The sequence below is a fragment of the Chanodichthys erythropterus genome, chromosome 13, assembly GCF_024489055.1.
Source record: "Chanodichthys erythropterus isolate Z2021 chromosome 13, ASM2448905v1, whole genome shotgun sequence".
In the NCBI taxonomy this organism is placed as follows: domain Eukaryota; kingdom Metazoa; phylum Chordata; class Actinopteri; order Cypriniformes; family Xenocyprididae; genus Chanodichthys; species Chanodichthys erythropterus.
Genome location: NC_090233.1, coordinates 18,378,887 through 18,392,019, shown reverse-complemented (window position 1 = coordinate 18,392,019; position 13,133 = coordinate 18,378,887). Strand labels below are relative to the sequence as shown.

The following is a 13,133-nucleotide window of genomic DNA, read 5'->3' as shown; positions in this document are numbered from 1 at the left end:
TCCTCAAAAAATGACGTGTGGTGCACTTGGGTGCCTTTATACATTTCAGACTAAAAGTTGTAAAGGATGAAATAAAAATCACATTATGTCAGGGCAATAAATCAGCAGACCATACAGGGGTTCAGGACCTCTCAGCCCTCCACCTTCAGCTCAAACATTGGGGGGAAAAAAGGTTTTTAAACAAGAATCAGGACATTTACTTTAGTCCCTTAAAGTCACCAACCCTGTCGGAATCTGAGGGAAGCAGCCTAGTCTAAGTTACGGAATGTTTCTAAGTTACAAAATGTTTAAATATCTCATACATTTTTTATTATTCTGGCCCTCATAAGTACTCTACGTAAGTAGCACAGTTTGCCCAAGGCATGCATTCGGAAAATTGCCCTCCACTTAACAAGAAAGTGTTGTGTTTTAAAAGGTACTTCTAGCATATGCTTTTGGCATATAACATATGGACATGATTTTCTTCATTAGCTGACTTTTCCAGCAGCGACTAGGGGGCTTGAGTAGAGAAAGAGTGCAAGAAAGCTCCCTAGACACTGATTTATATGCTCTGCTTGCAAAGCAGACAAAATGGAAATGATCTTAAACAACAAACTGCAAAAGCCGCAATACAAATGCCTGTCACTTTGGAGGAAAAGATGTGCTAACTGAAACTAAAGGCCACACTGATAAAAAAAAAAAAAAAAAACACTGTGGGGAAAATGATTTGTGCCTGCTGATGTTATCGTTTATTTGCTCACGCTTTCTGCATTGTTTTAGCCAGAGGTGGGTAGTAACGAAGTACATTTACTTTGTTACATTTACTCGAGTACATTTTTGGAAAATTTGTTCTTTTTAGAGTAGATTTAAATGTGGATACTTTTACTTTAACTTGAGTAAATTTCTCATGAAAAATCTGTACTTTTACTTCGCTACGTTTGGCGACGTTTCTCTCGTTACTTTATTTTAATGCAATACTGTACATGTTAAGAAATGCGTAGTTTATTCCAAGCGCGGTGTCTCTTTTTTATGAACGATGCCCCAATTACAAATTAATCACTCTTTTGAATCGATTCTGTTCCAAGAATTGATCAAACAAGTTGGCAAAACTGTCTAAATTGGTTCACGAATCAGTTGAATGATTTGTTCAGTTCCTGCATGCACTGAATCATCTGAAGCGGTTTCTCAATCGGAGCATTGGATGAAGTAGCAGTGGACCTACAGTCAATTAAAAGCAAATCTGCAAATGCATCCTATTGTTTGCCAGCGTTGAAGATCTTTATTAGTTGAAGTGCGTTTGCTGTCTGTGAACAGGTATCGATTTTATTTGATTTCAATTCACACAGCCAATAGCCTACATTTTACAACCAAACAGAGTAGCCTATTTCGCCACGATAACAAAAGTATGTAGAACTTCTTTACCGTTGCTTTGGACATATATCTTAATTTATACATTGAATAAGCTACCATTGTTCAGAGAGTATGAAATGAACACCCGCCATCCCGCGGTAATTTGTGGATATTGTGCAGTCGCGGCACCAGCGACTTGTTCGGCTTGAAAATGAACGCCTGTGCATAGACGCTGTTAACCAGTTTACACGCGCCTGCAAAAAAAAACAAACAAACAAACATTTGATTCGATTTTGGAGAACAGATGGAAGAAGATCCGTCAATGTTCATTTGATCATTGTTTGTGTTCAGATGTTCAGCGGTTATGAGCGCAAACACATGTGAAGAGTTTTCTCTCTTTCTTCTTTCATATGATAGCCTACGATATTATTATACATATTATACATATATATTATATTTGGGCTACAGATGCCAGAAATAATGCTAGTCTCTCTGTGTTGCAAAGATATCTAATTATGGTAAACATTATAATAATTTAAATATCTTAATAACAACATGCTATTAAATTGTGGCTACCTAGCCTAAACAGCACTCATAAGTTTGGGATGGGTAAGATTTTTAATGTTTTAAAAAGAAGTTTCTTCTGCTCACCAAGGCTGCATTTATTTAATTAGAAATACAGTAAAAACTGTAATCATGTAAAATATTATCACAATTTAAAATATCCATTTTCTATTTATATATATTTTATAAAGTATTTTATTTCTGTGATGCAAAGCTGAATTTTCAGCATCATTACTCCAGTCTTTAGTGTCACATGATCCTTCAGAAATCATTCTAATGTGCTGATTTGCTGCTCAAGAAACATTTCTGATTATTATTAATGTTCAAAACAGTTTCACACACACACACACACATGATTAGTTTTTCATTGTGTACTTTTTTACTCTTACTCAAGTAACTATTAAGATTACTTTAACTTTTACTTTGAGTAAATATTTCTACAGTTACTTGTACTTTTACTTGAGTATAGTTTTTGGATACTCTACCCACCTCTGGTTTCAGCACATGATTCACTAAAGGAAAAATCAAATCAGGTAAATAAGCACAAAATATGTGCTGAATGTAATTTTCATGATGCAATTCCCTATCTTAAAGGTGTTGTGGAGGATGCAGCAGACTACAAATCTGTTATATGTTAGTGAGACTGTACAGCATCACTCTATCGATGTGATCTAGACACCTCAATCAGCTCTTTAAAATGCAGAAAGTATGTTTGACGACATTTCATGTCTGTATATATATATATATATATATATATATATATATATATATATATATATATATATATATATATATATACAGATTACTTAACTACTTTTCTCTATCATGTAATCATCATTTAATAAATTACTGCTGCCGAGATACTAGAAATTGTACACAAATATCTCTCTTAGCTCTATTTCAGCACATTTAGCAGCTACTTAAATGGATTGCAGATCATTCTTTTTGCACTGAAACACTGCAATCGTTCACCTCTGTGATTCATAACATGCAAAATGATTATATCTATTTGATTTTATTTAAATAATCATGTTTTCACGTTAATCACGTTTTAAAAAGAAGCATAAATCTGTTCATTGTGAAATCAATTAAGGGGGGGGGGGGTGCATAATGCCATTTCATGTATTCTGACTTATTTACACTGTTAAAGAGTTGGATTCCCATACTAAACATGGCCAAAGTTTCAAAACACGAGTTGGATGTATGACAGAGTATTTCTGTGCCAAAACTACTCTTCCAAATCCTCATAAACTTCGCAGTCTTCTTTTCGAGTATGGGCCTGTGTGATATTATAGGTTGGAATTCCTTTTTCGGGCACTTCTCCCAGAAGAGTGCACATGCACACGTTGACCAGAGTGAGAGAGCAAGAGTATGCCCATCAACGCGCGTTCGACTTTACGGAAGTCGTCGGTCACAGGACTTCACGAAATCAACACTGTCACCAAAGAAGTGTTTTTGGTTGTGAGGGAAAGATAACCTTGCTTCCCAAAGAACCCAGTGTTAAGTGGAGCTGAGAGATTTGTGCTCACGCATTACGCACTACGCTCTCAATATTTGTTATTAAAATAACCATAGAAACTGATAGTTGCAATCACTTTTTTAGTTAAAATGAATGGAGTATATCTCGTGTTTTTCCGTGGCTGCTCAAGCCCTCAGGATCAGTGCTTATGGTTTCATAAACAAGGTCCAGTTCTACGCTGGACTTACAGATCGTTTGAAACTGAAAGATGGAGCGGTCACAGCGGTAATGATCCCGGTTATGATTCGGAACCACAGGTGGTGAGTAAAACTGCTTCAAATGTCTGTTTTGTTGGCAATAGGCGCCTAAGTGCGTATAATGTAAACAATACGAACGTAGTGAACTCATAAATTCATTATCATTCACTATCCACTATATTCATTATAGTGATTCAAAAGTTATCCAGGGATAATGCGATGGTGTATTGTGTGTGTTCAAATACATTCCTTTAGCTGACCATTGATAGCTTGCAGATGATTGCTACGCAAAAGCTGCACATGCTCGTCACTCTTTAGCTCCGCTCACACGGCACGTCTCCAGGCGCTCGACTGTTCGGTACAGCGTATGTATCTTTTATAAATATGATAAAACTAAAGACTTTTTGGAGATATGAAGGATGCACTACTACTCTATAGGTACTCAAGAGTAACATGAGATTGGCAGAAACTGTGTGCGATACCCCCCCTTTAAATGTATTCAGTAAAAAGTATGATCATGGTTAAAATATGGCTAGCAGTGTAACAAGCAGTATTCAGTTAGTTAAAATATTTAAGATGGAAATAAATGGGATTCACTGATGATAAATAAATAAACCTGGTTATTGTGTAGTTGAAACACATTCAGTTTGTTTTTTTAAATTTTTAAATCTTACCCGTTTCATTTAAGTATGACTGACAAATATGCATTATCTGTTTATGTTAAAACTGTGTAATCCAAATGGATGGAATTTATACAGTATATACAATTCAAATTCATAAATCTTCAATTTAGGCCTAAATATTTTTTAGTGATAGCTGACAACCGTCAGGGAAATTATACTGTAGAGCAAATAACATGTAATGGTGAGATTCAAAGACTTAGCGAGAGCCAAGAAGCAATGCTAAGTCTACTTGTCAAAGCGACACTATTATTTATATATGATCCACCTGGGGTTAGCCATGAGTGGGGCTCATATTCATTGCCCTTCCTGCTGAGTACACACAAACTGGCCATATGGAGATACTTACAAGAAGCTCATGTACAGACTTCCACCTCGTTTTTTATGTTTGGTCAGGTTCTGCACATGTGGCCGTGGTTAGTGATCAGAGGAGATTGAGAGAGGAGTATCAAGAAAGCCTATCAAGTTACATATTGGCTAATCTCTCCTGCTCACTTTCAGTTCTCCAACAGGCACCCGTGTGGGCAGACGCGCGTGGTGGTTGTCACTTTCCGCCTCATATATTTGAGAATGGCTGACTTATGGCGGAGCTCCCTGACCTGGCTCATGTTTACCAGTGCACTTGAGGGAATATCTTTGTCTGATTTGGCCTCTTGACCAAGTTAAACTATGTTTAAAGTGAACTTTTTAGTGTTGGCATTGTAAAAAATTGGATCTAAGACAGCATGTGTAGTGCCAAGGACAGAGACAAACTGTATGTTAGAGAATTTTACTGTGTTGATACAATATGTCCAACACTCATGTCTGTCATCTATGAGGCATTGATTCACACCAGACAACCCTGACAGACCACATGACCCAGCACAATGGTGACACAGAAGGGAATGGTTTACAGTTCTGTGCAGTTGAGGGAGACCTGAGGGATGAATTACTACATAAACACTACCATACTTGGTATAGTCACTAAAGAAGTATGGAAATTGTTCACAATTGTTTTGTTTCCCCTTCAAAAATAATTATTATCCAAAATGTGCAAGTTACAACAAGGAAGTGACAAGGCACCAGACTAAATAAACTAGCCTGACTAAGTTTTAAAGAAAAGCTATAATAGAACAATTTCAAATGGTAGAAGAAACTGTGAAGCAAAATACTTGATGAATTTTCTTTTCTTAGAGGACTGTTTAATTTGCTGTTATAATGCTATTATAATGAGTTAAAGATGTGAAAGTATGGGCAAGTTCACTAACATGCTTTCTTCATGACCTCTGACCCTCACATTTATCATTTTTGCAGCCTGCCAATGTTCTTCACCATTCAACAATTCTTGAGCAGTGTTGGGGAACTTCACTTTGAAAGTTATATTATTATAAAAATCAACTAGTTCTAGTTCGCCACTAGTTCGTCAGCGTCGGCTTGGTGTGTTCCGGGCTATATGGGCAGCAAGTTAGTACCTTTGCATTACTTTTACATTTATATTTAGATCCATCACGCATTTTCCTTGGATTTAACCATACAGCAACAAATGACAGAACACAAGACCTTGATTTGATTGGATTATCTGCCTTATTTTTCAGTTAAAGGTGCCCTAGAATTAAAAATTGAATTTATCTTGGCATAGTTAAATAACAAGAGTTCAGTACATGGAAATGACATACATTGAGTCTCAAACTCCATTGTTTCCTCCTTCTTATATAAATCTCATTTGTTTAAAAGACCTCAGAAGAACAGGCGAATCTCAACATAACACTGACTGTTACATAACAGTCGGGGTGTACGCCCCCAATATTTGCATATGCCAGCCCATGATTGAGGCATTAGACAAGGGCAGCCAGTATTAACGTCTGGATCTGTGCACAGCTGAATCATCAGACTAGGTAAGCAAGCAAGGACAACAGCAAAAAATGGCAGATGGAGCAATAATAACTGACATGATCCATGATAAGATATTTTTAGTGATATTTGTAAATTGTCTTTCTAAATGTTTCATTAGCATGTTGCTAATGTACTGTTAAATGTGGTTGAAGTTACCATTGTTTCTTACTGTATTCATGGAGACAAGACTGTCATTATTTTCATTTTTAAACACTTGCAGTCTGTATAATTCATAAACACACAACTTCATTCTTTATAAATCTCTCCAACAGTGTGTAATGTTAGCTTTAGCCACAGAGCAAAACTTCAAACTCATTCAGAATCAAATGTAAACATCCAAATAAATACTATACTTACGCGATCCATTTTGAGGGTTATATTAGCTGTGTAAACTTTGTTTATGCACTGTTTAAGGCAAGCGCAAGCTCGGGGGGTGGAGAGCGCGAGCATTTAAAGGGGCCGCAGCATGAATTGGCGCATTTCTAATTATGCCCCAAAATAGGCAGTAAAAAAATTAATTAAAAAATATCTATGGGGTATTTTGAGCTGAAACTTCACAGACACATTCAGGGGACACCTTAGACTTATATTACATCTTGTAAAAAAAGTTCAATGGCACCTTTAAGAGCGGGTGCGGCCATTTGTAAGTTTAATGTGTCTGGCTTCTGGTGTCATTCGCTTCCGGTTATTTTTAGCTGTACAAAACAGCTCCTTATGCAGCTTGATATTGCAAACTGGTATTTCTTACCATTTTTTATGTATTGTTTTAACTATAATAAACACACTGGTTTGTAGAGCAAACAGTTTTACAGTTTACTGCACTTTGATATTCTTTTCGTTATTTACCTATAGCGGCTAATGAATCGGAAGTCTTGCACATTCACAGAAAACACCTTACTTCCATGTTAAAATATAATATGGATAATAGCAAATATTTAAACATAGATATCCTCACTGACCATCTTCTTCTTCTGCCCCAACTCAAAAATCACAAAAATCATACAGGTGCTTGTCAAGTTATGTCTCAAAAGCTACTTTCAATAAAAGGTCCAACATATGAATACATTTGTACAGCTGTGTTGCTATGTATTATGAATAAGCAACAGAGGCAAACACTATGTAAAGCTAATGCGAGCATCTCGCTTACAATAAGCCCATCTAACCCATGTCACCGGGCGGTCAGATATTTTTATATGACGTGCCACAACTGTTTGAGGCTGCTTACACCAGACACATGAAAGTAAATATTATAAACTGGTGCATGATGGTGCTGTATGGTACTGAAGCATCTATTGTAGCCCATCGCTTCACAATGCCCAGTTTTCATGACCAGTTTAAACTTTGAAGGTCTAAATGCAGCCAATTTTAGCTTGCACTTCTGTAACCAATGCTGAATGTCTTTTCCCATGTAACGAATTGCATCTTGCATATGAAATGTTATGAATTATTATTATTTTTTTTTTAATATCAGGAGTTACATTAAATATTCTTAGTAAATTATGCATTGACTAAGGCTGTGGGATCCCAATACTCTTGACCAGCCACTCTGGGGAGCTTAAGAGCCGGTGAGCACCAGTGAGGCTTTAAATGCCTTTAATAAGTCTGCTACAAAGAACCCTTTCTTTAGCTCAACAGATTGGGTTCCCACAGTCCAGCCCTCAGGGGCCTCTCTAAAGGGCAGTCTCATAGGCCAGGGCAGGTATCCCACACACAAAACATCTAGACTTCCACCAAGGGAAGTCTCTTTGAATCACTGACTAACTGATATCTCATTATCTCACTATTTCTTCCACTCTCGATTACAATCTTACTGAGCAAAAAGTCATTTATACAAGGTACTTACTCATCCTAATGACAAACTATCAGTTTTGTAACAAATAGAGACTTTGAGACTAAATAAATTGAGGAAAACTTTTTCACAAAATAAAATTAAGCCTTAACAACAACATAAGTATTGTATTGTCTTTTAATGTGAACTAATAATTTCATTAAAGATTTAAATACATTTAAATATATACAACAAAAAAATATGGAAATAATATATTTTTAATTTAGTGGTTAAATTTTCAACATGTCTGTGTTGGTCTGGATGAGGATTTGCATACATGTGTTTATGGCCAATGAAAATAATTCATATAGTCCCAATGTAAATGGACTAAGAAAACAATTTAAAACAATTTACAATTCAAAAATTGATTGCACAAACTAGATTTTACATGGAAATTGAACAAGCAGCAAAAATCAATTTTTAAGTGCAGGCCATCTGAAATGCAAAGTTGAACTCCACTTTGAGTCCAACTTTTTTATACAAACATATGGGTAATTAGTGTTTAATAGGAACTGGCCTTCTTAAACCATAAATAAAAGAATGCTCCTCAGTTCAAAGACCCCTCCACCCTCCAATAATGAATGACATAGTTCGGCATAATATGTTTGCAATATTTACAACAGATGCATTTTAAAACTACTAATTTACTTTACAATGTTGTTACCCCTTCTAGAACACCTGACAAAAAGAACATGTTGTTCCAGTGTCCTAGATGGAGTAATAATACGAGTGTGTCTGAAACTGGAGCATGGTAGTGTAGTCGATGGCGAAACTGCCAGTGTGAGTAACGCAAAATGCCAATTTCTTCACCTTTTAATGCAGCTTTGGCAAACAAAATCCATTAATGTAACATGCAGAGAAATATTAGGTTGACTTGGATGAAGTACAAACATAGAAATCTCCTAAGCCAGGGCTAGGCAACAGAGACATAAGAAAATAAGTAAAGGATTTTAACAGGCTTACCCTGGGCCCTCTCTTTCCTGGTAATCCTGGCTTGCCAGGAGGTCCTGGAGGTCCCTGAAAGAAGGGAGGGAAATCGTCACAAAAAGGGTCATTTAGTGTTAAATATCTACCTGCTGACATTGAATGAACAAACAAGGCAATAATCCCCCTATTAGATGGAGGCAGTGAAATCAAGTCAATGTTTTAAGATACTTTGAGAGTTAGACAACTCGCAAATATATAGTTTTAGTGGCTGTTTTTTTTTTTTTTAAAAAGAAGTAAATTGAAGAGAGAAGAAAAAAATGCTGAAGAAGATTATTTTAAAATGTTACAAGTTGAAAACCGGCATTGGAGAGACAGGATTAAAAAAAAAAAAAGCTTCACGTTTTTTTTTTTAATAAATCAAAATTGGACTGCTGTTGTTGTTAATAAACTGTCCATACTTCTGCACTTTTTGGCTTGTTTTTCTGGCAAATGACTGGTTTTAGTCATTGGTGACCTTGTTAATTTTGCACATCATCTAGCTTTAAATCAATTACACACATGAATCAACTGAGCTTGCATTTAAGAGGTCAGTGTTCATAGAATTGTGTTTTCCTTTCACTTAGGTAGAGGAGATTAAAAAAAACAAAAACAAAAAAAAAACAATAGCACATGCAGGTCTGATATAACACATCCAGCAATTCTTGTGCATCTGGCAAGAGTGGATCCTTTTCACAATTCTGCCTACCCGCAAAGCAGAGTATCAGTTGTTTCGTCTTACCTTCGCATTACAGACTTCCATGAAAATACAAAAGGTATACGTTAAGAGTAAGACTAATTAGGAATTAGGCTAGCTAGCAGGAACTTTAGCCTAGTTTTTGTGCAGTTGAATTGCTGTCAGAGTTGTATGACAACAATTACGTGTCCACACAAATCTGTTATTTGTAATAACAAGAATATTGTCTATAGTGTTTAAAAATATTCCTTATTTTTAGAAATTGGCATGATAATGGTATTGTACTGGTGAGAGTAATGGACAACTGAGAGTATGACATCCACATATAATACTCAGAAGAATTAATGGTGTGAAGAATTCAGACCATTTTATTTACATCATACCATTTTAAACTGAACTAATACAAAAGACAAAACAAAAGTACAGAATATGTTCATTCATTTAATGTTATTCCCTGGATAATTTATTTGGTTCGTTTTATTTGATGCTGCTATGACTGTAACAGTGAGTATACTGTGCAAATCATTGATATGTATAGATGCCTGATTTGACCACTTCAGATATGTCCACCATCTTGGAACAGTTAACATGATGCTGTTCACCACTTACACTAACAATTCTATGAATGTTCACCGAAAATGTCACAGCATTGTACAGCCTATGGCTGTAAAAACCACTGAGCTATAAATTCCAGATGAAATGGGATAACCTTTCAGAGGTGAGAATGTGATGTTCCCTTTCGAAAGGGAACTCCACACTGTGTTTACCGCATATGGGGAACGTCACTCATGAAGCGGTGTCTGAAAGCAATGTATCAAATCTCGCCAATCCTATTGGCCGACGACAGCCTATGACATCATCAAGACGTGGCCCCGAAGTATAAAGGAGCCCTGAAGCAGTATCTTTTCGTCTTTCGGGACTGTTTTGTCTGATCGCGATTTCATTGAATCTGGTAAGGACACTTTATATCACGTCTGACAAACGCTTCAGAAAGTGGGCTAACCCGTGTCCCAGGTTTTTGACACCCAAAGACACACACAATCTGTGCGTTTTCTGTCTGGGAGAGAAGCACGCACGGACAGTGCTTGAGGGCGCTGTCTGTGTTAACTGTGAGCGTCTCCCTATTAGGATGCTCCGTTCTCATTTGGCACTCTTCTCGAGGGAAGAGGCATCAACATCTGTTCCTGGTGGTTCTGGCCCTGCTTGTGCTGAGGCAGAGTGGCGGCTGAAATCATGGGGCTTGCAGGTGGAGCTCGCTGAAGAGTTTGAGAGAGGTGTAACTCTCTCTCAGCCCCCAGCGGCTGGCGAGGATGAGCTGTTGGATGACGATGATGTCCTTTCATTGACGTCATCGGATCCAGCAGAGAGTGCTTCTGGCTTCTAGCCCTAGAGCAGGAGATGGCTGTTGATGAGGAAGCAGGCGAGCCTGCTGAATCTTCAAAGCCTCCCTGCCCTGCGTATGCGGAGCTGTTGGAGGTTATGAAACGCGCTTCTGGCAGGCTGCAGCTGCCTTGGGAGCGCGTTAAGAAAGGGACTGCACACGGACGGCTCGATGAGCGGTTTCTTTCTGGCCATAGCCCTGCAGCCCCCGTGAGCCTTCCATTCCTTCCTGATCTCCATGTTGAGATCGAGAAAGCATGGAAGAACCCATATTCGACTTGCATTCATCGACATCAGCGGGCGAATTTCGCTGATGTTGAGGGACTGACCAGCATGGATGTGTGTCGATGCCTCCTATTGACGAGACGTTTGCGAACTCTCTCGTCATGGGGCAGGCACGGACACTGAAAGCTCCAGTCCTGCCGTATAAGCCCCTTAAGACCACCTCTCGCTTAAACAGCAGGGCATACACAGCAGCGGGTCAGGCTGGGGTGGCCTTACACACCATGGTGGTGTTACAGGCCTACCAGGCCGACCTGCTGAAAGATCTGGATCAGGGGCAGGGTCTGTCCCCTGAGGCGATAGAAGAGCTGCACTGCACCACGGATCTCGCTCTCCGGGCCACTAAGCAAACCACGGAGAGACATCTGTGGCTGACCCTGGCGGATATCGGCTTTCTCCTTGATGTGCCGGTTTCGCCTTCTGAACTTTTCTCCGTGGCGGGAAAGTTCAGGGAGGCGAAGGTGTGCTCAGCAGTGTTTAAAACCTGCATACCACTAAGATCTGAATCTGGGCCCAGACAGACAGGAGGTCCTGGCCCGTCTTGAGTTGAGGCTCGAAGACAGGGCCAGAAGTCCAGCATGGCCTCTCGGGCACCTCCTCCTCCACGGAGCAGGTCCCAGAGAAGGCGGGACTCACGGAAGAAGAAGCAGGATTTGAGAGAGGTGATCGAGCGCAGACGCCAGCAGCGCCAGTAATCAATCCCCACCTCTGTAAGGGCAATTTACATCTGCTCTCTCCTCTTCTTCTTCCACCTCCTGTGGTCTTGATTCAATGTAACATGCTCAGACGCTTCTGACGGTCAGGCTGACAGCTGGGCCCATGATGAATATTTTTCTGATGGCTCGCCTTCTGGCTTGTTAGTGAAGAGGCTCTTTTAGGCTTAAAAGAAACCTAGATTCCATCCTTCCTTCTGGAAAATGAGGAGTCTTCGGTCTTCGAGCCGCAGGAAGGTAAGCTGGGTCTGTATTTATGTTTTAAAATATATCAACCTTGTTTTTCCTGTATAGTTTTTTCCTGGGCATATAGATGAAAAAAGATAGGGTTTTTTTGGGCACTGAAGTTCCATTAGGTTGGCTGGAATGATTTATTTGTACTGTGTTGGCCACAAAATGGCCGCCTCTCAGCCACTTTTGGTAGAGTACCTTCTCCTCTGGTTTTACAGTATGTTTGGGTTAGCGCCCTTTACTTCAGATAGATCTAATGTCTAGTGTCGGCTTTCTGGGCCACCTGACATTGTTTGCTTGTTGAGCTTTGCTTTACTTAAAGTTTCCTCTTCTCTGGTCGAGTTTAGAGGTTGAGTTTAAGCCCAGGCAGATCTATGCTTTGTGCGGCCTTGTAGGTCGACAGCTTAGCCGGCCTAGGCTAGAACTAGGGTTTAAGTGGTTTAATGAAGCAAATTCACCCTTTATTGCTACTATCCCTTGTCAGGTTGTATAGTTCCTCACTTTTCAGTTTGGAAAACAGTTTTGCTCACTTAATTTAGCACTGCCACACTTATGCCCATGTCTGTCCAAAGTAGTAGGCCACTTTAGGCCTCCTTCAGACCATGGTAGCATATGTTGTTGTGCTCCCCTGTTTTGTTAGGGTTTAGAGTGTTAATTACATTGCCTGTTGAAATGTGTAGACTTACACTCAGGTTGAGTTAAGCTAGTTAACCACAATTGTTTGTTGGGTTTTTAGAGCTGGTTCGCTTTGAGCATGGTCACCTATGAAACCACTAGCTGACGCCACGTGTCTGTTGGAGTCGCAGGCCGTGCTTGGGACTCCTTCAATTAACATGTTGGCACAGTTCTGTGTTGGTTTTGCTATCACTGCCACTGGC

At 39.0% G+C, this 13,133-nt stretch overlaps 1 protein-coding gene across 6 annotated transcripts in view; it reads right to left on the bottom strand.

Annotated features, from left to right (window-relative positions):
- col27a1b (collagen, type XXVII, alpha 1b) overlaps positions 1-13,133 on the bottom strand; it is a 147,777-nt gene that overhangs the window by 116,202 nt on the left and 18,442 nt on the right. For all 6 annotated transcript variants that reach the window (XR_010896852.1, XM_067405535.1, XM_067405536.1 and 3 more), the window contains exon 4: positions 8,953-9,006. Coding sequence is in view for 5 of the 6 variants with exons in the window: in XM_067405535.1 (XP_067261636.1) it covers positions 8,953-9,006 (54 nt within the window). In the remaining variant the exon portion in view is untranslated. The remainder of the gene's footprint in view (positions 1-8,952; positions 9,007-13,133) is intronic.